The sequence below is a fragment of the Temnothorax americanus genome, unplaced genomic scaffold, assembly GCF_048541705.1.
Source record: "Temnothorax americanus isolate GAGA-0224 unplaced genomic scaffold, ASM4854170v1 Scaffold60, whole genome shotgun sequence".
NCBI lineage: Eukaryota > Metazoa > Arthropoda > Insecta > Hymenoptera > Formicidae > Temnothorax > Temnothorax americanus.
This window is the reverse complement of record NW_027509752.1, coordinates 287,193-315,000: the sequence shown is the minus strand read 5'-3', so window position 1 is coordinate 315,000 and position 27,808 is coordinate 287,193. Positions and strand designations below refer to the sequence as shown.

The 27,808-nt window shown below is 36.9% G+C and overlaps 2 protein-coding genes, 1 long non-coding RNA gene and 1 pseudogene across 5 annotated transcripts in view; 2 read left to right on the top strand and 2 right to left on the bottom strand.

Annotated features, from left to right (window-relative positions):
* Positions 1–3,769, top strand: part of LOC143905396 (putative glutamate receptor) — a 20,723-nt gene extending 16,954 nt beyond the window's left edge. For both annotated transcript variants that reach the window (XM_077420816.1, XM_077420817.1), the window contains 5 exons: positions 1–156; positions 474–682; positions 781–1,043; positions 2,378–2,572; positions 2,643–3,769. The exon at positions 1–156 is cut by the window's left edge and continues 98 nt beyond it. In XM_077420816.1, coding sequence (XP_077276942.1) covers positions 1–156; positions 474–682; positions 781–1,043; positions 2,378–2,572; positions 2,643–2,754 — 935 coding nt within the window. In that variant the 3' untranslated portion in view covers positions 2,755–3,769. The remainder of the gene's footprint in view (positions 157–473; positions 683–780; positions 1,044–2,377; positions 2,573–2,642) is intronic.
* Positions 1–9,668, bottom strand: part of LOC143905404 (protein brunelleschi-like) — a 29,602-nt pseudogene extending 19,934 nt beyond the window's left edge. Inside the window, exon 1 of the transcript XR_013259183.1 lies at positions 9,330–9,668. The product of XR_013259183.1 is annotated as a protein brunelleschi-like (transcript). The remainder of the gene's footprint in view (positions 1–9,329) is intronic.
* The window catches only part of LOC143905403 (uncharacterized), a 147,519-nt gene that overhangs the window by 49,697 nt on the left and 70,014 nt on the right, over positions 1–27,808 (bottom strand). The window lies entirely within an intron of this gene.
* Positions 4,522–27,248, top strand: LOC143905395 (protein PTHB1-like). Its single transcript, XM_077420815.1, has 12 exons — positions 4,522–5,052; positions 5,655–5,743; positions 10,302–10,566; positions 11,108–11,355; positions 11,614–11,744; positions 17,158–17,335; positions 17,496–17,741; positions 18,000–18,242; positions 19,545–19,828; positions 20,359–20,529; positions 22,238–22,375; positions 22,767–27,248. Exons 1-12 carry the CDS (start codon positions 4,778–4,780, stop codon positions 22,995–22,997), a joined length of 2,499 nt encoding a protein of 832 aa, XP_077276941.1. The 5' UTR covers positions 4,522–4,777; the 3' UTR covers positions 22,998–27,248.

Sequence of the window (27,808 nt, the reverse complement as noted above, 5' to 3'; positions counted from 1 at the left end):
TTGTTCTCGTCTTCTGCTTGTTATACATATCTATGAAATGGGAACATTATCGAGGCACTTCGAAAAGATCGGCAGCTTACTGGAATCAATTGAAAGTCAGCGAACCAACGGCTGTCGATGGTCTTCTCCTCCTTTTAGGCGCATTTGCGCAACAAGGTACAATTTACTAACCTAAGAGCTTTGCAATTTTCACCTTGTAAATAAAAATATATCAAACTTAAGTAAACTCATAAAATACAGTAAAAGTTTCCTACTTTGGAATCGTCGAAATCGAGTTAATCTCCTATTCTTGAATCTTTTCTCACTCTTATTTCGATACGCAAAATCAAACTTTTGTACTTTCTGTTTTCCACCTTCTTTCTCATTAATGATTACATGATTATGTGGCAAATATGGACAAAAAAAGAAATTCAGACAAAAGAAATATTTAAATTTACAGCGAGAGAATTTTATTGCCTCTGGTATATTCGTAGGATATTCGTATGAGCCATACAGAATTTCATCTCGCATCGTCACTCTTATGTTATTGCTGACCTCACTGAGCCTTTATGCGGCTTACACGGCAAATATTGTGGCTCTTTTGCAGTCTACCACGGACTCAATCAAAACCCTTTCCGATCTCCTATACAGTCCGTTAATTCTCGGAGGACAGAACGTAACATACAACCGATATCTTATGAAGGTATATAGATAAAAGTTAATAAATAAAAGTTTATTAATCTTAAAGAATTAAATGACAAAAGATTATAGATAGAAATAATTTTCTTTCTGTTGCAATAGAATTTTCAAGGTTCTGTCAGAAAGGCGATTCTGCAGAAAATCGAAAGCAAATCGAACTGGATGAGCCTGGAGGAAGGGGTACGCCGCATGGGAAGCGAGCCTTTCGCGTTTCATGGTTCACGAAACTTGATATACAGCCTTATACAGAGCACATATCAGGAAGAGAAGAAGTGTGGTCTAACTGAGATCGATTATGTGATCGCAATAAACCCGCTTCTTTCAATAGCAAAGCAATCGCCTTATTTGGAGATAATAAAAAATGGGTAAGTTATCAACTTGTCGCATACTCAAATATGAATTTAAGCAAATTAAAGTTTAACGTGAAAATCTTTTGTCAGAAAACGCGTAGTGCCTCGTATCAAGTAGGGGAACTATGCCTAATATCGCCCCTGTTCCTAATTCCGCACCTTATGATATTGAGACTGTTACGTGTTGTGTTGCATTCTGTCAGTGAGCAGTGAAAGCTGTTGGAACAACACCGTTTTGGACGATCTTTTGTTTTATTTCAATTAGAATTATGATATAAAAAGTGGCATGACAGTTCATAGTTTTAACGGTTTCGAAATTTCGCAGGAGGTATATCTTTCGTTATTAATACAGCAAAAAAAATATGTACTAAGAATGAATTTCTGTCATGAAAACATGTGATATTGTGTCTAATTTTATTCCTAAATTAGAGATATTCGTTGCTAACCATTATTGTGATGCTTTAATCGGTTACGTTTCTTCCTTGTAATGTTCCTATAATTCCTCCCTCCAGGAATGTTTATTATACCGCCCATTTTTCCTAACTGGTGTTTGCCTCTAGAATACCTCTGACGCTCCCTCAGCCGTCCAATGAGTAACAAAATCTTTTTGCGACAGTAAATCCAGGCGGGATGCTATAATCACATCATCCCACCTTATAGCTCGTGAAACCCCATAAGTTTTCTTAATCGTTAAAAGAGCATATCTTTACCAACTTTATGTGCCTTATTTTGAGTTGTTTATTTTTAATAAAAATATGTAAGGGCGCGATATTAGGAACACTCTTTTTATGTCGTCAAATGCTACTTTTTTGTTTTCCTTTAAAAAAGATAGTTAAAGTAAATTTTGAACACATTCATGCCATGGAGATCATATTACGATAATCATAGAATAAAATGATGCGGTTTAGTTATATTCTTATTATAGTTTTCAGTCAAGATTTTGGTTTTTTAAAATAGCGTGCGATATTAGGCACAGCTCTCTTAATGTACAACCTCAAGGTCATATAATCGAGAATATGACGTTAAAAAGTTGACAATTTAAGACGTTACATTCATAAAATTACGCTTTTCGTTGAAAAGAAAGACTTCGTTCACAAAATTATTAAAAATTAAAGAAAAATATATATATACACACACAAGGAACAGATTTTCTAGAAAATAAACATTATCTACAAAAAGCTCTTGCATTGATGTTCTCATACATGACATTTATGATTTTTTAATATTAACTTTGCAATTGCCTTCGAGAATAATTTTATTTAAAAATTAAGTTTGAAGAAAATTGCATGTATAAAATATTAAAATAAATGCGACATATGTATAATAATACTCGAAGAAAATATTTTCAGAGCTTTGAAACTGCGAGAATATGGACTCATGTATCGCGACGAGTATCGTTTGTACACAAGAAAGCCGACGTGCTCGAGTCAGACTAGCTTCATCAACATCGGTTTCACGGAATGCTACTTCGCGATAGTCGTAATGGGCTACGGAACGCTACTTAGCGTAATAGTGTTTGCACTCGAGTTGTTGTGGCACAAAAGGTAATATTCAAGAAAAACTCTCTTCTACACACGCGACGCGTCATTAATATCCTATCATTTCCTTTTACAGGCAAAGTACGAATATGCTAGAAGAGACAGTACCAACTGTGGCAGAAGAAACGGATTTTGGGACCGCCAAATACATGACTAGACTATTGCGAAAATTCACTCAGCGGAATTAAAAAGAACTGAAACTTTCTAAATTCCTGCTGATGCGTCAATCAAATTAGCTTGATCACTCTGCGCATTTTTTCCGCGATCTTAACGAAGGAAAGTCTATAGTCAATATTAATTTAGCACACACGTTAATAGCATATGGTATAATTAGTAGTAGAAATTGATAGTAAGAGGCATGTACGTAATTCTACTTGTTGGAAAGAAAGTTGGTCCTGATGTAAAGTTCTTTTAACGCGTGCAACGTATCGTCTATCTGTCCTATCTTAACTTCGAACCAAACTCCTGTCTCGCAATACGATACGCCGAAGTCGATTAATAAAGATAATTGCACTTGTAATCATCTAACTTTTAATAAAGATTATTACATATACTACATATAGTACATATTATGGAATTCTTTTCTAAATAAATAAACATAAGAATTGTATATCGTATGCATAATTTTTTTTAAGAAAAAATTCTAATCAAAGAGCATGTTTATTTGTGATGAAAAACTATAATGACATATTTAAAACACAATGTAATTATGTTTAAGAAAATTACAAAATACAAAATGTTTCATTAATATATTTTAAGTTTAATTACGCGCTACCTGTTTGCTTATTCTGCTTTGCGTAACAAATCCCTACGTCTACATTCTTCAATAGTTTTATTTCAATTGCGTCGTGTATTTGAAACACTATATACAAATAACTCCCGTATAAACATTCATGTTAATATTTCTGAATCCCCAAAGAGCAGATGGAAATCTATTATTCCGACTGTTGTCATTTGAAAATCGAATATATATATACCGTAGTGACATCTGCTAACAAGATATCATACCAATGTGCGCGATGAAGAAAATGCAATTATGCGCGAATATGTGAAGCTACAGTTTACAGCCTGTATACAATATGCTGATAAACGTAACAAACATAATAATCGCGAAACAATAATTTTCACATGTTACGACACTTTCAATCAAATAATACATTATTGTATATAGGTATGTTTTGTCTTGTGTAATAAAAACTACAAAGATGGACTTTGTGTTTTGAACATATATTTTCATAAAACCTTTTCCCGTCCAAAAGTGAATCTTTATAATAACGTTTGACTAACAAATGTTAGCCTATCAAACTAAATTATAAACATATAATGTAAATTATTAAATAATTATTATATAAATTATATTATACTAAATATTATATTTAACATCTATGACAAAAAAGACCAATTAAATTTATGATATTTAAAAAATTAAAACTATTATATATAAATCCCAAATGTAGGTAGCAAATCATTTGCAAGCATTAACTATTCTTAAGCAATTACATTTTTTTTTTTCATTCTTAAGATTTTAAAGCTATTAAAAATTCCAAGCAAATTTAAAAGATCACTGAATTCGCGGAAATTGAATATTTAAGCAGTTATATATAATTCTTTAAAATGTCACAGATTTTAACTCTATTAAAGCAAGCCACTGAAATTGCACAAGTTGAATATTTTTAAGCAGTTATAATTATTTAAAACGTTAAAGATTTTGAAAATATTAAAAATTTTAAGTCAAAACAATTTAGCAGGCCACTGAATTTGAATATTTTTATATAAATCTTCAAAATGTCAGGAATATTGAAGATATTAAAATAAGTGATAAGCCAAGAAAATTTTGTAGCGGAATTTATAAGAATTGAATATTTTTAAGCAATTATAATTCTTTATATTAAAGACCTATTTTGATACCTACAAAAATCATACGTCATACGTCATACGTCTGTACGTCATGCGTCTCTACAGTTATTCACTGATGCAACGTGTAATACGCAAATATTTCTTCGATGTCCGCGATACTTAATGCGATAATGCGGCGTTACACCGCGATTTCGTTATGCATCTTTGATTAGCCTTAGCTTCGAGAAGGCGACTGTGTTGTGGCCGCGCGATGTCATAGTAACCACCGGCGTGTAAACCCCCGGCCGCCGGCGTCAGTTGCAATTTACTCTCGCCCGCGTCGCAATGCCGCCGAATTCTTGAAGCGTTCCGAAAATGTCGCTGTTCAAGACGAAAGAATGGTGGAGAACGCAGTGCGGAGTGAACGAGTCTTTCGACAGACAGAGCTTGCTGGTCACGCCGTTTTTCGGTGCCGACCGGAAGGACGTCGTCGTCGTCGGCAGCCACAGCGGCTACCTACGGATATATAGCCCGTCCTCGCAGTGGGTAGACGAGACCAAGTCGCCGAGCGGCTACAAGTCCTCAGACCTGGTCGTCGAGGCGCAAATCGGCGACTGTATCGTCGACACGAAGGCGGGAAAATTCGTCTCGTAAGTGCAATGAGACCGCGAAGTTTGCGAAGTGAAAGGATTATTGACGTCGCAAAGAATATTGCACGTTTTTAACTCTGGAACGCGTGGCCTCGCAATGAAGATTTGCGAAAGACGGAATAACAGGAAAATAATTTCAACGCGTTAAAACCAATTATGATGGAAGAAAATCGATTTTAGCTTAAACTGCAGAAATTATCTCGAAAATGAAATAAAAACTGATTGTCAATAAGAAAAATACAACGAAGAAAGGGAATAACGAAGTATAAATTGTCGCAGATCTCAGCAAAGATTCGTCTTATGTGCATTCTAAAATTACTAATTTAATATATACATATCTTTGAATAATATGTGACTGTTTTGTATATAATTGTGAATAAAATCAGATAAATTAAATAAAATGTAGACGTGAAAAATAAACATGAATAAATCTCTATCTTATATTAATGCCTCGCGGAGTGTTATTAAAAATTTTAAGTCATTAATAAAATTATCTTTCTAAATTCATCTTTAATTAAATAAATGCACTTTGCAACATCGCTTACTTAAATACGTTATATATCTCTATCGATATCGATCACATCAGCACTGATCTGTTTCAGAGGCTCGCAAGATACTCGACTCGCAATACTGACATCAAAGAAACTCGTCATTTACAGCATAATTTTGAGCCAGGGCTCCGTTGAGCATGGTTTGTATTACAATATATTATACTAAACTGTAAAATATAACAAATTAGAATGTACCTGAACTCATTTGTATTTTTATAACTTTCTAACTTTTTTGTTCTTCAATTTCTTTATTTAATTTTATAAGTATTTTTCTTTCGTTGATATTAATAAACTATACGTTTTAAAACGCGACGAGCTTAATAAACAAACCGTTCTTCTATCGGCTTTAACTTGACGACACAAATACGCACGTTACATATTACATTTAACGAAAGCAGAAACCAAGCGGTATCGCTCCAGGAAATCGCCGTGGCGATTTTTCTATTCTTTTAATTGGACTCCAGAATCACAATGCGCCGCGTGTTATCGGAATATTAACTTTAGTGTCGTGACAATAACATTAATCGCGCGATGAAACAGTTTTCGGGAGAGATAGGCAGCGTGGCCATAACGGCCAACAAAAACGAGCGATCGTGAGGGCCCTGCGCAGGTCCGATTGGAATTCTCGCGAGAAACCTGACTTAAGAATGGTCCGCTAATTAGATTTTGCAATCTCAACAAACAAGTCTGCAGATATGTCGAGCATTGCATACATTTTCATTTCGTTGCATACCTCGTAATCACCTTATTAATATCTCTTGTTATTGGGTAAAACAACGTATGTTACGACTACTAATACCGCTGTCATTATTGCAGATGCAGATACTATCATTTTTGTTGTCCTCATTATCGTTGTATTATTATCGCTGTTATTATAATTCTTAAGTTTGATGTGTAATTTATATATTTGGGTAGTGAGAGAACGTGTAATTATTTTTCATTCTTGAAGAAGCCCTCAGGGCCTGAAGACGGCAATCCCATAGACCCGTCTTCCGAGAGCCGGTCTCGGCCGCGGATAGATAAAATGACCGCGAGCGGTGCGCCGCTAACGAGCACCACGATCACGCTAAATTATTCCCGCGCGGAAAGATCCTCGGCGATGAGAGATGGAGACGCGCGCGCCGCGTCGACGATATCTCGCGATGGCTTATTACGGAACGATTTTCATGCGATATCGACGGCTTCGACGGCGCAGCTCGTGTACAAGTCATGTAAAGCTGATATTGTATCGTTCTTTTGCATGATATGAGAACGTGTAACACGCACTTACGCGGCGAATCGTGTCAGAATCGAAGTGGCCGCCGCCGCGCCGTTGAAATTTATAGAATTATATACCAAGAAAATTACGAAGCTGTCGATCATTGTACGCAAAGATTAATAAAAATGTAATATGACATTTCAACGAACAAACGTTCATTAAATTATAACGAGTTGTATATCGGTTGTTACGATATCCTGATAAAGGCTATATCTAACCCGACAGATGAAAAAAATTAATAAAAATAAATAAATAAATAAATTAATTAATTAATAAAAAAAGACAACTATAGGTATTCGTGTCATTGCATTTAATACGAATTAAATTTCACAAACGTTTCGGTTTGTATTCGGACCATCTTCAGTTTCAGTGTAGTACACATAGTTACAATAAAACGGCAATTAAAAATTACAGAAGCACGCAAAAACGCATTATTCGCATGCATTTAATGCAAAAATTAATCTTGTGTTCTTTTTTTCATAGACGATAGTAGGATTTTGATTGAGGATTTAAATTTCGATGGCAGACACTTTTAATTCTGACACGATTCGCCGCGCAAGAGCATGTTATATATGCGAAATCAACTTTACATGACTTATGTACACGAGCTGCCGCCGAAATCGCATGAAAATCGTTCCGCAATAAGCCATCGTGAAATAAGTGTCAGACATCTGTGATGTCACATTTAATCCAAAACATTCAAGTATATCACATCTAATACTAAAAAAATTGTCCTCTCTAAGCATTCGTTTATCCGACTTTCTCAGAGTTCAGATATTTTTTTGTATATATGAGATGAATAACTCTCAGATTCAAATTGGTATTTAGCAATGAATGAGAAGCACAGATATGGACCAATGTGTGTTTATGCCGATCGGTCAATCGTGCGATATCGCGTATCAAAGTATAGAAACGCGTCACGCAGTCTCGCTCATTACAATCGTGAACGATCGAAAGCTCAAGTACGCACGACGCACGACATAGCAACGCGTCTCTCCTTTTCGATATTTCCCCGTCTACGCCAATTTACGTAACGTCAGGAGACTTTTTTTCCAATTTCCCGCAACCGCCTCGACTGGTGCACGTTTTCCTCGTGCATTTGTGCGATTTAAAATTAAAACGTCTTTGAAAGATCAAGGAGAAAACAGATCAGACAATTTTAAGACCCTAGAACGCCATATGTAGAATACTTATCCATTACTTACTTAATATTAATGATCTACATATATTCTGCGCAATTCTACACTACATAATGCGGAAAACTACATAATCGCCGCGGGGAAACATATGGATTGGAAATATAGTCTTCATTATCAGAAACTTACACAATCCTCATCTAATATGTGATACTATTGTGAAAACATGTTACATATAATAATGTTACAATCTAAAATAATCTTCGTCAGCTTATACAAAAAATTAATAAATTGCAATACTTTATTCTATATACTGTCACGAGAAAAATTCCTCACATGTATACCTTATGCATTTGATATTCAATCCATGAAAAATCTCCCTCTTTCCTTTACAATTCCCATTGTAAATTCCATTAAATATATCAAATCAGAATAAAATTATGTTTGTTTGCCGCTTAAAGATAGCCTTTGCGGCTGATAAAAAAGTGCTCGCCGGCTCAAAATGACCGGCTCGGCCGTTCCAATGTTAAAGACTGCTTTCGCGGCACAATCCGGGATCGAGAGAGGCGCCTCGAGCTAGTATCTCGTTAAATCCAGCCGATATTAGACGCGGCAATAACAACCGCCGAGTGTTTCGTAATAATTCGCAAGCGCCGTTACGACGTCGAACGCGTTACGTCGTCAAGCGCGTATACACTTTTTTCGAGCGCGCGATTCGATCCTCCCGCGGGGCGGACGCGGAACGGAAAGTGAGAACGATTATCTACCATCTACCTCGATGAAAAACCGTCCACAGCCGATTTCCGTTCCGATCGCGTGCTCGCACACACGGGAAAACGCAAATTGCACGCGAGTTATTCTCACATGCACAAGTTGCGACTGTCTGATTCACTCCTCTTTCGCGCGCGATCGTTGCGTCTAATACATATACTTCCCGACGCCAAGCAGGCGCCACCAATTTTCATATTATCCTTCTCTCACAGCAAAGATGATTAATTTTCTTTAATAAGTATTTTCCGTGATAAAACCAGAAATCATGTTCTTAAACTTCAAGTTAAGGCATTTTATACATATATTGAAACTTTGCGAACAAAGATAATTGTACATTTTATCCATTTTGTTGTAAAAATAAATTTTTTTATTTTCTTCATTAAATTTTTAATACTTTTTTAATTTCTTCTTTCCGTTTTTCCTCCTCTCACATTATTTTCAATTTAAAAAATCCAGTTATCTTTCTTTAGCTCTTTTCTGCTTCTCACTCGGTCTCTCTCGCTCTCTCTCTCTCTCTCTAATTTTAATGTGGTAAAAATATAATTATTCTTTATTACTTACATATCATTTTCTATTCTTAGTATTTAAAATTTTTGTCCTCGTCCTTTTCATTCATCTGAATAAAGAGAGCGTGTTTGTTTGTACTTTGCGCTCACCTTTTTCTGGGACACTCATTATAACACTGCCGTTGTGATATATGTACTCGGAAAAACAGTGATCGCTCTCCGGACGCTCGAACGCGACCACGATGAATTGCGGTCTGACCTATATACGGACAGGAATCGCGATTGTTCGCTGTCTCGAGCCGCTTGTCTAGCGCCGCCTGAGCTCGCACATCAGTCTCGCATATTTATTTCTTCATACATATCCTTCAATTAAGTGCAACGTAATGTCTACAGGCGTTACTACAGCCGTACATAATCGGCCTGATTTAATGCCAAAGTAAATACCGCTTCTCTGGCAAAAGTATGGGGCAATTTTTTTTACCACAGTTCTGACAAATGTCGTCCTTGCAATTGAAAAAATTCAAGGAACGCATTCCGTCAAATGCATTCATAAATATTGCGTAACGCGTGATAGATGGGCTCTTAAGCTGCGTTGTGATAGATTTAATAATTCCAATAATCAAAAGCAAAGAATATGTAAAGAATAAAAAGATATGTATAAAGGAATAAAAAGATTGTTACTAATAAATAATGAAATGTTCGTTAAAAAGATATTTTATAGGGGGTTCCAAATTGGTTAAAAAAATTATAAATAAAGTGGAAGATGGTAAATCTAATAAATATATAATCATTGTCCATCACGCGTTATTATAAAATCTCGAGTAAAATCTAAAATCCGAACACAAAAAATCTGGTAATTTATTCATAAATTCTTCTTGGTTAAATTAAAATAACAAGATAAACACATTAACTCAAAATTCTCAGAAATTCTAGTTTCTCTGATTTCTACACTGATTAAAATTTCCAATCTCAAGTTTTTATCTAAACTAATTTAATTTAACCGCTATTTGTTATTACACCCTTGCAGGGGACCACTGCGGCTTGGAAATCGCTTACGAGCATTTGCTGCCGCGATTTCCGGCGTCCCTGACGACGGGACCGTTCGGCGGCGTGCGGGGCCGGGACTTCCTCTGCGTTCAGTGCCTAGACGGCACGCTTCTCTTCTACGAGCAAGAGACTCCCACCTTCAGCCTGGTTCTTGGGAATCGGCTGCTGCCGGAGCCGATCGTCTACGTTTCGCGGAACGACATCTTCGTGACGCCGAGCTCCGCGTGGATCCTCGAATGCTACAGGCAGGTTATTCCACTGTGCCGTTCCAAGTAGCCCGTCAATGAACACCTGCCGGTGTACCAGATAACGCGGCCGCGATGTATCGGATTGCAGCCTCGTCTTTCAGAATTATGAGCCGAGAGGACGAATGAAGAGATACATATATGGTTCAAAGTCATTAGACTCGCAACAATGATAAGAAAAAATTCCTTTTCATTGTCAAAAGATTTGAGGATCTCTTTAGAATTCGATATATATAAAAAGAATATAATTTGCCATATTCTTCAAAATCATTTCCAATTATTTGTACAAAATCCTCAAGATTGTCGATTCGATGCACATTCTAGCAAAGTTGTATAACGATAATAATTTAAAAGTAAATTAAATTAAATTAAATTAAAAAAGTAATAATGCAAAAGAAAGAAAATATCTCTACTAGAAAATTTGTAAGTTTGGGAAACATTTTTTTTCGTATTTTCAAACTTCGACGCGCGATTTATATATTAACGTTAGTAAGTATTAACGAAATAAGATTATCGCGAATTATATGTCTTCTTCGCGCAGGTATAAAAGCATGGCGGAATTTGGCAGCAAGGATCGCTCGGAGGAACCGAGGAAACTAGAACCGGACTGGAGTTACAATATCGGGGAAGCCGTTCTCGATATCGACGCCGTTACCTTGAGCAGCTTCGAGGTCGGGATTCTCATACTCGGCGAGAAGAATCTGTACTGTCTGAAAGACAATTGCGTCACTCTGAAATACGCGAAAAGGCTCGAATACAAGGCACTCTGCTTTCATGCTTACGTGATAGGTAATTGACAGTGGATTTTAGAGCTTTTGGAGAAAGAGAGAGAGAGAAGAAAAGAAAAGACAAAAAAGGCAAATTAAATTTTGAGCACTTCAAAACATTTCTTTTGTTGTTTTCTCAAAAAAAAAAAAACAAAAGGGTGAGACAGACAAGTGGGGGGGGAAACCTCTCGGGCTAGTAGCTGGCGTGCGATGCGACACGCCTAATTAACTATTTTAACGGATAGAAAATAAGTGTGCTAATTGAGCGCAATGCTTGTAGAACCGGATGGCAAGCTGATGGTGCTCGTAATCGCTGACACGAACACCCTGATGATTTACGAGGGCACGACTCTTAAGTGGTCAGCTCAGCTGCCTTTTACTCCGGTCGCCGTAACTCGAGCGCATTTTCAGGTAACCGATTGCATAATTCTATAACTCGTATTCTTGCTCGGCGCGACACTTCACGGCGTTACCTCGTAGAAAACGCCATTGAGAAAGAAAGATCCTCCCCGTTTAAAACTTGAAATCACGATCGGTTTAATATCTTGTAACATCTATATGATTTACTTCCCAAATAAAAAAATTGGTATATGCAAAGTTGCGTGACACAAGCATGAAAATCATATTTACAAATAAAATATAGATTTTTCTTTTAATTTTGCATCTTAATTCTTAAATACATAGTAGTACCCCATGTAGAAACTCGCACTTTCAGCTTTTTTTTTTGAAAGACAAACGCTGATGAAGGAAAACTAATTAAAATCTTTTTTTGTGTATATCATTTTTAATTCTTTAATATATGTGTTATACGATTAAAAAGTATAATACATATACACTCAACCATCAATTCGACACGGAGAGAATTTTCTCTTAAAATTTACCCTAAAATCATGGTAGTTGTGGGACAAGAGATGTACCACCAAGAATTTTACCACAATAATAAAAAATATTGGTAATAAATAATAAAACATAGCGCGCTAGGGTGCTATGGAAATCCCTGTATTCGGCAAGATGGATCACTTGTCTTTTGCCCCTCAAATGCTTGAATAGAGAACCATCTTTACATTTCTCTTCATATACATGTGTGTTGCGCACGTGGATTATACACATTGTATATATCATATATATGGGACCTGCAGTTTGACGCCGATTCCGAACGGCTATATTTTTTAGAGAAGTTCTCTTAGCAAGACATACTCTCGGTGGTTTGCCATTGCCTTCCGAGAGGAGAACAAGCAAATATAATTTTTCTATCTCTACCGGGAATCGAACCCGGGACCTTTGGCTCAATAGACCAGTGCGCTGTCTACTATGCCACGCTCGTCCACTTTTTCAATAGCTTTCTTTAAAATTTATTAATTCCGCGTAACGGCGCGTTTTATGTTTTGTGATCAGAAAGTGCTCACTTTCCTGTTTGTATTTAATAAAGTTGTGATTTGTTATATAATATTACAATAATATTATTTAATAACATATAATTTTTTGTGCGCGTTAGGGTATAGTAATACCTAATATATTCGGCAAGATGGGATCACTTGTCTGTTAAAGACAAGACGGATAATCCAAGTCGGAACCTCGTGCTGGCCCCTCATACGCTTGAATAGAGAACATCTTTACATTTCTAAACAATTAAATTATTGACAAAAAATTATATGTTATTAAATAATATTATTCTAATATTATATATAATATATTACAATATCAAATCACAACTTTATTAAATACAAACAGGAAAGTGAGCACTTTCTGATCACAAAACATATATAAAACGCGCCGTTACGCGGAATTAATTTTTAAAAAAAGCTATTGAAAAGATATCAAATTTATATATGACAGAGCTCACCTTGTTCCATCTATAAGCTCGTTAAATTCACCAAATAAAATCGCAGCTAAACCAATTGCTGAAGTGGTGTCGAAAACCCTCTCTTCTTCCAGCAGCCGATTTGGTCGCTATGTTTATAAACGGACTTTTTACTTCAACAATTTTGTCAAAATAACGCTCTCCAATATTATTGTAATCAATTTAACTACCATATTGACTACGTATACTAATCGTATTCTAGTATAAAGTCAGGTTTAACGTCGTTATCCGACATTGTTTTTTTATCCTAATTAATTTAACTAAAGAATCTTTTTTTTTTACCCTGCCACCTAAAAATTGAGATTACAAAGTTTTCACGTATTTGAAAAGAGAATGCAACCTTCTTTATTTGAGTTAATTTGTGGCTCGCATTACATCGAAACGGCAACATTTTATACTATAAAAATTCACGTGTTCACTTACAATAATCTTCACATCTCGATTCTAATAGCCTTGTCTAATAGCCAAAATGCTTTAAATATTTGCTTTTAAACTTAGCGTCAAGATACTGCTGCGCGTATCGCAGATAATAATATAAGATATTAACAATAATATAATAATATAATTCATTTTCTTCATTGAAACATTTTCTATGTATTTTTATAATCCAGATTTCTTGTTTAAATTATTATAACTGTTTTTTTAATCAATTTTAAGTAACTATGTATATTGTTACCTTAAAATCTCGCTTAAAATTGACATCTACCTATGAAATGCATAATTAATAAATGTATTTTATAGAAAAGTGATAATAAGGCAGCAGATATAAAAAAAAAGATGAGGATTATTTATTAAAGCTACCATTACAAAAAACTGAAAAACCCGACTACACACGCAATTAAGTAGCCCATTAAAAAACAAATTTAAAAAAATGTTCAAAGAAGCATACACATAAATTGAGTTGTCTAAGAAATCGAAAAGTGAGACTAGCATAAAGGATTTGAAATATTTAATAATATATTGTTAAAATATGTAATATGATTAATGTGATTAAAATTTTGTCCAATTTTTATACCGTGAAGTTTATCACATTATTTTACTAGATCTAAATATAAAAAATTTTTATGAATTTTTATTAATCATTTAATTTTTCTTGTTCCTATTGATTATTTAATTTGTTGTTTTTATTTCTTATATTTATATTTTTAATCATATATAATAAAGTCATAATATTTGTCAATATAATTTTTGTGTCCAATATTTCTAAAATTTATTTTCTTGTAATCTTTATCTAACTTATATGTTAATTTTATTATTTATATTTAATCATTTGTATGTAATCTTTGAATTTGTCACTTAAATTATTTAATATATTTAAAATTAATTTTTTAATGTGTGTAGATGATAATTATATATAATGTTCTCTGTTAATATATAATATTTATCACAATATGTATAATATGTTTGAGAAAAATTAAAAAAATTTCAAGTTTTTGATCAGTAATGTAATTATTATACCAAAAACAGATGCATCAATAAAATAACTATTTTTTATTTAATTATTCAAATTAAAAGATTTTTTATTGTTTATTTGTATAGCCAAAGTAGGACATTCAAAGTCTGCCACTGCCCAGCCGTTAAAGTTACCTTCACAAAATTATGTTACCTAACTCAACTCAAGTGACATGTATTTCAAAAAAAGATGTAAAAACTTTAAATTAAATTGCGCCAAATGCAAGGAGAATATTTATATTGCTTTTAAAAATAATTGTTAAGCAACTACTTTTAAAAAATAAAACCCAATATCTTTGTGTTCCTATTCAAGGGTCTTCCTATTCCAACCCAAGTGGTAATAGCTTCTTAATTCTCCTTAACAAATTTTTAATATTACAAAGAGTTATTTTAATCACAAAGAATTAAAGAAGTAATAATATATACCAAATAAAAATATTTAATTAAGAAAAAGGTTTAAAAAAAATAATTGATTTTCTTTAGATTCTTGCAAATTTTTCAAAGGAGCAAATTAGGTCATAACAATTTCCTATTGTTATTATGTATTAGAGTAAATAATTGTTACTTAAAGTTTCATTAATTTGTAACGTAACATTAACATTAATTAATGTTGCATTAAAAATTTCTCACACGTTTTTCTTGGAGGATGTAATACATTACAATACATTCAAAATAAATAAAAAAAAAACAGTATTACTATTAATTTATTAAGAACTGTATCATTATTAATCGTCTTGCAACATACATATGCATACGTATACTTTTATCAAAAAGAAACTTTGATTAAATTCGTAGCGAAGATTAGATTAACGATGACCTATTCAGCCGTACTTTATTTTGTCATTTCGTCTCTGCTAAGAGCATCGAAATGATACAGCAATATAACGATGGTTGATATGTTGCATCCGACGAGGCAACTATTAATCTTCGACAAGAAAAGACTCGATTGTCGAAAAAGATTGTCTTATCCAGACAACGATATTGAATAATGACGTAGAAAATATGGGAAAATTCTTTTTAGAAGAGGGAGAGAAAGAGAAAAAGAGAGAGAAGACCTCGATGGAGCGCGTATCTGTACGTTCACCATGCATGATAGCCCGCAATCAGAGCCGATGACATTTGACAAAGAAGCGAGCCGAGACCTTCGCTATATCGGGGTATCCTCTTCCGTGTCGCACTATCGGCACCACCAGTCATTGTTTCTCCGACATTATTTCAGGCACGGATCTATTGCGTCCTTGCTACCAGAAGCCTCTTCGGTGTAACTTCTACGCTATATTTTAAAGAAGCGAATGAGGAATAGAGGTCTTGAGCTTTGACAACGATATATCTTATACAAATTGTTTTACAACTCTTTTTCTGTAAGATTCCCCAGATATTATAAAACAAAAATATATCTCGAGAAAAATTGGTAAAAATATAAATGCAAGTTTTTGCTAAAAATTTTGAAAATATCTATCGGGAAATATATTTTTCGCTGTAAATTCAACATTAATTTCGCTCGTGTTCCGCTGATTTCTATTTGCCGTCTGCGAAGGCCGCGTCAAATGCCTACGTAAAATGATAATCAAATTGCTCGAGAACGTGTTTGACCATCTTACGGATTGTTCGTTTAGGAATTTTTGAAACCGCAAGAGAACCGAAGAGAAAAAAAAGCGGAGATAAAGGCGAAGAGCTCGCGTGGCGATGACGATCGAAAGAAACGCTCTCAAGGCTTTTAGCATCGGCGTCGGCAATGAAAGACCGACCGCCGGGAAAGGAAAAAACCGCAAGAGAGTGCAGGGAAGGACGAGGAGTCCGGCAATTATCACCCTGCTTATCTTATCGTCCTGCCGCAGCTAGCGCGCGCGGCCAGCAAGGTTGCCATTGTTGTCTTTCCGGGGGACACAGAGCGCGCGAATTGCTGGCTAATTAGCTTAATACCGAGAACTCCGCTCCGTTAATCAGCGAACTATCGTCGCGGCAAACTGGAGTTGTTCCGCGTATACATACGCGCCGCCACACACGAGAAAACCCTTAGAAAACCGCCTAAATCAGCCGGACGTCAGTATGCCATGAAAATAGCGACGAATATGATTATTTTTATCTTATCTCGCGCAATGACAAAAGCAGAAACACCCTTTCAGTTTGCCGCTATAGAAAGAATCCGCTATAACCGTTCGAACCAAAGTCCTAATAAAAAAAACCGATCTGACACATTCTTCTTTAAAATGGAGGGAAACGAAAGTTGGTGTACGCATATTGCCACGGTCAAAAGTACATGGCCGTACTCGGATCACTTTAATTTTTAATTTTAAAGGTCAGATCACTTTTACGGGCAAGTCTTTAATTTAGCTCTCATATTGCCCTTGATGCGCATCCGCGAGATAATAACTATGATGTTACAGGCCATTCCAGGTTTCCCGCGGTTCTGCTTCCTTTTTATCTACGGTTTCTTTGACCAATTTAGGGCTGATTTTTCCTTTTGCGGCGTTGCGACTGTAATTTAGAGTTTGATATTTCTTTTTTTAGCACTTAGACGGAGCGATCGTCGCTCTCTCCGAAGAGGGCCAGCTAGAGGCTTGCTACTTGGGCTCGGAGCCGTCGTTATTCATCGCGCCTCCTCTGCATCGGCGCGGTTACGATTACGTAGCCGCCGAAGATGAGCTCATGGGGCTCCGCAAGTTGGCGAAGAGAAATAAGGCTTCCGGTATGAATCAATATACTTATAACACTCATTAGGGACACAAGCGACGAATCAGATATCGAGAATTTCTCCAAAGAGCAAATCATCTATTTCATAGTTATATAAATTTTACTAAGCTTTTATTACAGAATTAATTATATTATTTTCTGATTGAAACTATAAGGCAATCAACTCAGTGACGTTACCATGGACGCCGAGCTGATAATATCCGTAACTGTGTCCGCGGATCTCGAGCCCTGTCCACGCGGAAACCAGGACGACTCGAAGGACAACTCGGAGGGTCGTAATTTAATGTGCAGGATCACCATAGAATTGTCTACGTACACGACGCTACGCGACGTTCAAGTGTGCGTGGACGTTTCCAAGCCGTTCGTCGCCGAGAAGGATTGCCACGTTATTACCAATCTTTGTAAGCGAGTCACGTAAAGTTACATATTTACGGCGCGAAGTCTCGAACAAGAGAATAGCGGCCCCGGAACAATCCGGGACAAAATTAAAACGCGACGGATGAGAAACAGGACGACACTGTTGCAAAAAAATGCATAAGTATCCTCCGCGTATCATTTTTTATTCCTCATAATCGCGCGCAATGGCAGAATTGTTAGAATATCGATATTGGCTAATTTGTTGATATGTCATTTGGCCAATTAATCGTGCGAATGCGAAGGTGACCGGCACGTTCTGCGCACGATGATCTACCCGACGACGGATCTGCCGGCGATGTCGTCGGACGTGAGAATCACGGCGAGCTACGAGACGGCGGATCGTGGGAGCCTGCGCGTACTTCAGAAGACGGCCCAACTGCCCCTGAAGATGATGCTGAGGGCCTGCCCACCCGAGAACACGTCCACCTTCACAGCGACCATCAAGTGCAGCGAGCCCCTCGTGGCTTTTAGCCAGCTGTTTCCCGGTAAATCCATCGGCACCGTCGTTTATAACTGCCCCTTGGCCCTCTCGCCACTCGCGCGACCAGGGCTGCAACCGCGATAAAACTATTCCCTCGAATCTACCGTCGACAAATTTTTCTGTGGTTTTGCACGATTATATAAATTACAGCAAACTCCGCAAGAGTTCCTTTAATAAGATTCACTTAATCAAAATTTAAAAAATTGTATATTACGGACATGGCATTGCATATCAAGATTGAAGTAGGATTGAAACAGGATTTTATTTCGTTTATATTTATCGCGACGTGGTAAAGTTATGTAAATTCTTCTCTTTTTTGTCGCAAAGGAAATAACGCGGATCATTCTTAATAAAATTATAGATAATATATGCATAAGTCGTTTGATATAGTCGCCATTATATCTTCAATGTGATAGAAAAATGTAAGCAATATCTAAAGTTTAGCGTATAACATAAAAATCAATTTTCATGAATGTCATAGATTTATGAATCGTGCATGGAGAAATTGCTTGTTTACAGATGCGACATTAGGCCGCAGCTTTGTGTTGCCGCCCTGTTGGTCCCATCGCCGTAAAGGATTCCCTAAAAACTCACGGACATCTTTTTTACTCCCACTGCCCCGCTGTTCCCCGTCGGAAATTACGGGCTAGGAAATTGTGGATAGAGAATTAGGATGTCTCGTTTGCGAACGGCGATATTAAGGAATCCAGTCTCTCTCTCTCTCTCTCTTTCTCACTCTCTTTCGTTCGTGGTTTTAAACGCGCGGGATCTCGGCCCACCTAATACGATAATCAGGCATCGCGGGGCCTCAGGAACCTTACCCGGACCTCTTCAATCACGGCGCATTTTCTTCCTTTTATCGGCCTTTCGACTTTAAGCCTCGCACACCTGGTAGATTCGTAATTTAAAGTCGGTGAAATTCTCGTTAAGTGAATTCCTTCCCTCCCATGAGACCGCGCTCATCAAAAATATCAATGTCTTGTGTCTCAATATACGTCTGACACGGAATACAGAGAATGCCTCAAAACTATCAACTGTAATTTTCGTCACAAATGTTTTAACGAATCTAAACTTTTTCAAGAAAAATATCAAAAGATATTTTTTGTTGCATATTTATAAAGTTAAATGTTAATTATTTCGGTCATCAAAATCGCTAAATAAAGATAATAGAAAAGTAAAGATCGTTTAAATTTAACTGAATAGTTGAATTTTCTTATTTGTTTTCTCCCCAGAAGTTCAGAAGTCCGCGCGAAGATTTTAATTTACGATAAGATTTAATTAACGATAATTCTCTTCTTAATTCTAGAGTTTATAGGAGACATACAGAGGCAAAATTGGAACGTGCTTGGCTTGCAGCACGTGCAAACTGGCAGCGTGGTGACAATCGTTTCCGGCGCAACTAGCAATCGATACCGAGTGCAGTCGAACGATGGGCTTTCAATGGCCTTGGTGGTACAGCAGCTGGTGAACAGGCTCAAAGACAAGGCCACCGGAAATTTTACGACCGCCATTGCGCAAAACCACATACAGCTGGTCCAGTCTCAGATGGAGGCGCACTATCATAGTCGCCAGAAAGCGGACAAAATCGCGGTAATTTGTTTAAATGAAACATTAACTATTAGCTTAAAGAAATATTCATGCTTATATTAATATACATAAATGTATTATGTCACTAAATGTAATTATTTATTTATTTGCTTTTAGACAAGATATCTAATACTATTTTATCTCTAGTTCAAAATTCTATTTCCAAATGCTAAATATTTTTCATTTCCTCACATTTTAATCTTACGACTTTAATTTCAAGTTTTATCTTTTATTTTAAAAAAAATTAGAGCTTTAATAAACTAAAAATTCCTTCATAAAGATTTCGCACAGATATATGAGAATTTTCAGAATTTATTTTTCTTATGTCTACTCTAGTTCTCTCTTTCTCTCTTTCTCTCTCAAGCTCGTGCTTTCGTCGCTCTCGTAAGATTTAAGATCAATTTTTCTCGCAGTCGCACAACGACGATGATGATAGCGTTGGCGGCGTCCGATTCATTAACATCGCCGTTGCCGTCGATTAATTACCCCCGTTTCTCTCTTCCTCAGCATGTTTTTTTTTTGCTCAAGTACAGAGTGAGATCGGGCTGTTGTCGACCCAGTTGAGAAACATCGAGAAGAGGATGCTGCGCGTCGTGAGGGAGCGGAACACTCGGTCTCTGGCCGCGACCGGACTGCCGTTCCTGTTGGAGTCGACCTATCGCGCGATCTTCGCGCTTCTGGATGATCTCGCGATCGCACGAACGGTAATTGACCAATGTCCCATCCTCCTAACAACTGGTCCTCTTCTCTTTACAACGTACTCGTTCGCTGCAAGATCGAGCTTAGCCTTTAATCAGGCTTGTGTTGAACTGAAGCGCGATCCAACGCAAATCTGATTTCGCAAGTCTTATCATAAAATTGTTGAGATAATTCGAAACGATTCCTTGATTTTCGTAAACAAACCTTCATTTATTTCATTTATGCCTATGCAGTTAGTAGCGCCTAGTCTCTATTTGTTACCTTAAAAAAAAATTAAAGTTGTGCGCTATCTTCGCACTATTTTTAATATTAAAACAGCAAGAAATCTTGCTGCCAAAGTTGGTACGAAATTTGATCTTTAATTAATTTAAATCATTTGTTAAATGGAAATTGAGATATAAAAATTCTCATTTCTGTTATTCGTATAATTAATTCAAAGAATTTCAATTCATAATTTTTATGCATCCTCGTGAGAAAACTGCAACGAGCACCCTCTGAACCGGCGCTGCATGCAACTCAACCGTAGTCTCAGAATCTGCTTGTCTGAGATAATGCTCGCGAGTCGCGCACGCTGTAATTGCCCGCTGTAGTAGCCCTCGCTTATTCACCCGACGCTGACAGCGACGGCGAGCGGCGACCATAATCTCAGCCGTATATAAAACACGCGAGAGCCACTTGGCCGGCCGATCGCAGCCGATACGCCACGTTTTATCGCGCGCCAATCTGGAAGCGGAGATGGCAATCGGACCGATGCAGCGATGGCGGTTTCGCGAAACCGTATCAACCGTGCCCGTGATCGTTACTCGATCCCACTCGTCGCGCTCGAGTGGCTTATTATTATTTGCGAGATTTATGGCACTCCGGGGAAGGGAATTCGATGTAAGCGCCGATCCGCGCGATATGCGAGAGCCATGTTTAGTTAGGTAATGACAACGAGAAGGGAAAGACAACGAGACGCGAGAAGGATCGTTTCGCTTAAACGACTGAATTTAAAACACAAGGAAACAGACGAATAAAAAATAATCAATACGAATTTGCTTTGTGAAATTTTGTGAAGCAATTTCATATAATCTCCGAAATCATTGCTGAACTTCTTTCTATTCTCTCTATTATGCCTATATGCGGATTCTTACGAGGAGCCATCAAGAACTAATCCGTGACAACCGACACGCTGCGCTGCAGAGAGTAATCAGAAAATTAATTTAAAATTAATAACAAAATAAGAAGCTTCCTTCGCCAGTAAATAAATACAAAACAAAAAGTCATGTTTGTTCGACCCGACTGGCCAAATAATAAATGTATTCAAAATTAATAATTTGTTACCTATTTTTCATAGAAAGTAACGAACGCGAGAGAGCAATCTTCACTCATTCCCACATTGCGGGAGTATATTGAAGTAAATAAATGTAAGTTAATTCATATTTTCATTCTAAGGATTAATTTTTTTTCTTCGGATATTATTTTAAGGACGACTATACAATCAATTAAAATCGTTGCAGTTTCAATGCACTTAATCTTCAGTGGAAAACACAAACGTGTAATTAATATGTAAGGGAAGTGAACTATATATACGGAGAAGCGCGTCTGACCTCGTGAAAATTATACCGGTTTCGATTCCTGACCCAAATCTCGGTTCGCATCATCCGGACAGATTGGCGACGTGCAGTCCCGTCCAGTGCGGCGTGATGTAACGCGGTAATTGGGCTGTTACAGGAACGGGAACGCGCCGGCCACGGTCTGCGGTGCGTCGTGAGGTTACTGCTCCTGCTGTTGCGGCTCAATGTAAACGACGATAAGTACGCGATGCTCGAAGCCGCGATCGGATTCGAGCCGCAGCTGCGCGACGAGCTCGTAAGTATATACTTACTATCGCGACGCGCAATGGTCGATCTCTTCGCTCCAAGTGGCTAAAATATTCACATCCGACTACTAGAGAAGTAGTGGTCTCGATTTAATCAAAATCCACTTGATGATTAATATATATTCAGCTGATTAATAATTAACTGATTAACTTCTAGATACATTGGTTTCTAACGACCGTTATATACACTTTATAATAGGATATTCCTTTCATGGAAAATATAATTTTAACCATCTGAAAGAATTAGCTTGATCATTTAGCGCCGTCATTCATAGAGAAATCTCGTTGCTGCATCGTTTGTAAATTATCGCAAATGCCGCAAATTGCTACTATCTTCTACACTTCATTCTTCGATAAGCATTCGATCGATCGGTTCCTCAGGACTGGGAAGAGATCGCCGATGTCAGCCTGAGCGTTTTTCTACGGTCCACGTCGAGAAAGGGCACGAGTCACCTGGACGCAAAGCCCGCGTCCACGTTAAGCAAAATGACGTCCGCTAAAGAATTCGCGAAGTTGAAGAAACGTCTGGTACACGCGATTGAACGCCTCGACAGCTGCCGAGAAGCCGACATGGTCGAGAACGAACAATTGGAAGCTGGTGCTTCTTCTTAAAAATCGTCACAATCTATCGTCTGCAAATCTTCGAACGTATTCTCTCAAGAGCAGCGAACAAGTCATTTAAAATGTAAAATTAAATTTTTCTTCGGAGAATTTACGATCGAGATAAATAAATAACTTATCGTAAAAATGTGACAGGTTCCCTTAACTCTTTTGTCGCGCAAATTTCTTAACGTGACAAAGGAAGAAAGAGAGCAAAAAAATTGAATCTGAATTCTGTCAGGCAAGCTCCCAAGATTCGTCGACAGATGATCGATCGTTTCAGCATCCTAATAAGATCTCGAGGAATATTACCGTGCGTACTGGGCGTAGCTTAGCGCCGTTGCGTATATATATATATCGATACGCTACGCAGGTGCAATACACGCGTATTTATGCATGGATACGCCAAGTCGGACAGGCGCGGTTTTACGTAAGTCCATACACGCGCCGGCGCGCGTCGCGCTGCGGCGATAATTTTATTCCACCGCCTGCGGCATATTATTGAAATAGGCGAAGTCGAACAGCGTAACGTATAGTTTGAGTGATTCACTAGCTGGCGCCACGATTCCGCTTTTTCGAGGCTAATTAATGAGAAGAATGTACGGAGACGGGAGGGTATATATGTGTTTAACTCGACGGGACCAATAACAGCCACGCGCTTTGTTCGCGATAATTTTCCTACGAGAGCGTTCTCTGTGTAATGTTATGCAAAGTGCTTGCCCCGCGTAGAATGGAAAGGATCGTAAGAATTTTTCATCCCGAGCCGCGCGCGCACACGCTATTCGATATCCCGCCGCGACAATAAAGAGACGCGCAACTTATCGAACGATTACTAGCGTTGTTACTAGCAGAACAGCTGCGCTTCTGTTGATTCTTCCGTTATCGAGGATTGTAATGAAATCAATAAATTCCCAGAATATTAAATCAATAAATCCTGTCTGAAATATATCACCGTGATTGTAGCAGATTCTACTGTAATAGAACGTTGAATTAAAATTTATAATCTCCCATCTTTCTATTAAAAAATGTACACATAAGATATAGATTATGTGTTTCTTATTCATTTTTGTTATAAACGCCGCGCAAATGCTTTTTCCATTTAAAGATGAATAAAGACGATTAATATCAATTTTTATTGTTCATAAGTTTGAACAAAAATTAATAAAGTTTAATGGTTTTCGATACTCGAGTCAGGCACGCGTGCATCGCGCTGATTCATACGTACGCGACGTAAAAGACCTCTCTCGCGCGCCACGCCGCATGCAGATGCGTGCTCCGCTCCGTACGCGGCTTCCCACGAGCGTGAAGAAACAAATAATCACGAGACCCGAGTAACCTTTGCCGAAGTGCTCGGCAAATATTTAGACGGCAGCACTTTTCCGTTGCGGCCACTGATGTAACAGATTGAAATATTTGTGGCCGCAGCTTTGCGGCTACGGATATAAACGTCTCGCGGATAACATTGGCGGATATACACCGCCAGGTATCGACGCGTAAACAATGCAACAATGTTGCAATGATGTAAACCTTTACATAGACGTGATGTTTAATTATATTGGCATACTGTCAATACAAATCGAGCGCAAGGTTTCCCAGAACTGACTTTATCCTGCTTTTTTCAATAATGGATTTTTCAATATTAATGGAATTTTTATCTCGAGAATTGAGAGAAGTTATTATTTACTACAGCTTTTTGATATTCAACATTAAATCTCGATAACTTATACAGTCTGAATTAGACTTTGTGAAAATAAAAATTTGGATTTAAATAATACTATTAAAAACCTGAAAGCTATTGATACTCCGATATAAATAGTTAAGAACGCATTAAGTTCGCACAGTTAAGTATAATTAAAAAATCTGTTATACAAAAATAAAAGTCATTCTAGAATATTTTATTATTCTTGGGATATTCTTGACGGTGAAGAGTTGATTTTCCGAGAGAAATACAACCGGAACGATCTCTAGCACGCATCGCCCCTTCGTTATTTCCTTGGGAAATCCAAAGAAAGCGATCGCACGTCGAATTTAGCTCGCACCGTGTTATTTGGCACAGCAACGCAAAAAGATACACATATGTAGATGAAGAAAGATGCTGCTTTCAACAGAATATTCCCGTGTCTCAGGCGAAACGATCGATCAATCGATCGCCCGAGGCACGTTACAGGCTCGGAGAAAAAAAAATACGGCAAATCGATAAACATGCGGAATAAATCGGCGACATCTCCGAAGGTGTGGAAAGAAAATTACGGGCTGTATACTACTATATCATTTTATCGCTGCTTTGCCGGAGGAAATTGAGAAAAAACCCTGACGGCTGTGTCTCGTATCTTACCATCGCCGTCATCGCCACTTCGGGAAAAGGGCGGAGAGTTCATCGAGAAGGTCAGGGTCCGACACATCGTATTGCCGCGTTTCCAGTTTTCCAAGTGATGGGACAAACGATGAATCGCGCGGTCCGTTCCTTATTATTATCCAATCTAACGTCATAAATCTAATGTTCTCGTAAATATAATAGATTACGTACTGATGCAATCGATCGTAAGTACAAAAATATAGATGATGTTTGGACAGAAAAAAGCTTTGGAATTTATGAAAGCAATTTTTGAAACTTTTGCGCATAAAATGCGTACAAATGTTTTTATAAACTTTGTATACAATTTCCTTTCCTTCTCGATTAATTTGATACCAACTTTTCTGTAAAAAATAAAATACCGTCTTTTTCACTTTTGATTTGCTTGATTTAATATTAGATTATCTATAAATAAATCTGGCTTAAATTTAGATAAAATTTCTATTAAAAGTTGTCATAAAATTGGGCAAAAGAATACAATTTCGGTAGCTAAAGCCGACATCCTTGCTATGAAGAAACAGTTAAAAATTATTCAAAGAATTCAACGTAAAACCTAAAACTCTCACAAGTACCTAAAAAATCTCAAACACTCCAACCGATAACTACTTGATATGTACTTGGCTTTTAAAAAAGATTTAAGTGCGAATTGTTATTGAAAACAGAACTCGATGCCGTGCCGCGAGCACGATCGCCCTTTGCATTATGCCGCGAATATACGAAGCTAATAAGCCGAGAGGCCTAGGAGTGACCGACTCGCTTACATCTTTCTATTGCCATCCGTTGAAAAAGCCACTTGACTTCCCGCTGGCTTGTGTAAACGCGCGGCGGCATGGCTCGCACAAACTGCGGTAGACACGTAAAAGAATGCTGCGGACGAGTTAGAAGGACGATAAACGAGACAAATGGGGGTGAGAGAGTCCGAGGAACGTACCTCTGAGAGGAAGTGCTGAAGAAGGTTTCGCGTGTTACGTGTTTGTCACTCGACGCCACGAGAGAGATGCGACCTTTCCTCTAACTCGTCGCTTCCGACAATTGCCATTCGTTCCTCGAATTAACTTCGACAAAGATTATTATACTCGCAATGAATGACTTCGGGAAAAATAAGACTCCGCTGGATACAAAAGAAAAACGCCTATCATTCATGATATCCCTCTTTGCCAGGAAATATCAGCAATTTTGCAAGAATTAAAAAATAATTTATTGCTAGATTTATTATTATTATTATTATAAAGATATTTTTGAAAGGCAAATCCAAATCACATAGTGTAGGATATTGAGAAAACTGCAAAACCTGTAAGATAGAATATTTCAGACTAAGACTTTCGACTAAAACATTTTCAACTTAAGTAGATTATTATAAAACAATATTAAAAGCCTAATCTGCAGAGTCGTCTGAACTATCTGGAATCTTGCCTCAGTGAATTCCTGCTCAACGAGATTTGAGATGTCCTCTGTTCGAACAAGACTTGAAAAGACAAGTCAAAAATGTGTTACTCTGACAGCAAGAAGACCGAAAAGCTAAGACATATATTATGGAAAGATAAGAAGGATCGACACAATTGGTGCTTTACAAAAGTCTTTACTACGATACTCAAAAAGTCTCCAGAAAAATCCAAGAACATTCTGCTGATCCGCGAAATCGCGCACTGTTATACATTTTGCGCTATCAAAATGTTTAGAGAAAGTCTTGATACCTACGCGCTTATAAATCTTGTATTTTTGCACGTTATAAGAGAAATATCTGTTTTATCAAGAACCTTGTTGTATAAAATTTGAAAACCATATTCTCTTTTGTTGAATTCTGTTTCAAGAAAGTATAAATTAAAGAAGTAAAGAAATATCTGTTTTACATCAAAGAATCTTATTTTGTAAATCTTTTAAATGTTGAAAACTACACTCTTTTTTGTCGAGTTAAAAGGAAGTAATTATAAAAAAAATTGTGCAAATATTAGAAATTTGCACTTGGCTTTCTCATAGAGGAAGTGATGTCTTAAGATGCTAATACGGCCCTCTGATTGGCTGATGACGCCTTATACTTAATACGATCTTGGATATAAGACCCGACTATGAATACCGACCTTAAAGAATTATATATGAAATAGAAATAGAAAAGACTAAAAAATATAATAAAAATAAAAAATTTCGGTAAACTTGGTAATTTTTTTTAACAGAAATCGGTAACCCCTTTATTATTAACAATTTTTATTAATTCTATTATATTCTTCAGTCTTTTCTACCCCTATTTCATATATAATTCGTTAAGATTTGGTTGATCAGTTCTGGAGTTGTAGAAATTTCTGTAAATTTGGCACAGACATACATACATACATACACTGCACATACCGACATTTTTTTTAATGCAATATTTCGACGTTTTAGAACACTGAACATATTGACATTCAAAACTAAAAAAACAATCTTTTTTTCGGTCCCTTCTACCCCTATTTTATATATAATTTTTTTAAATTTG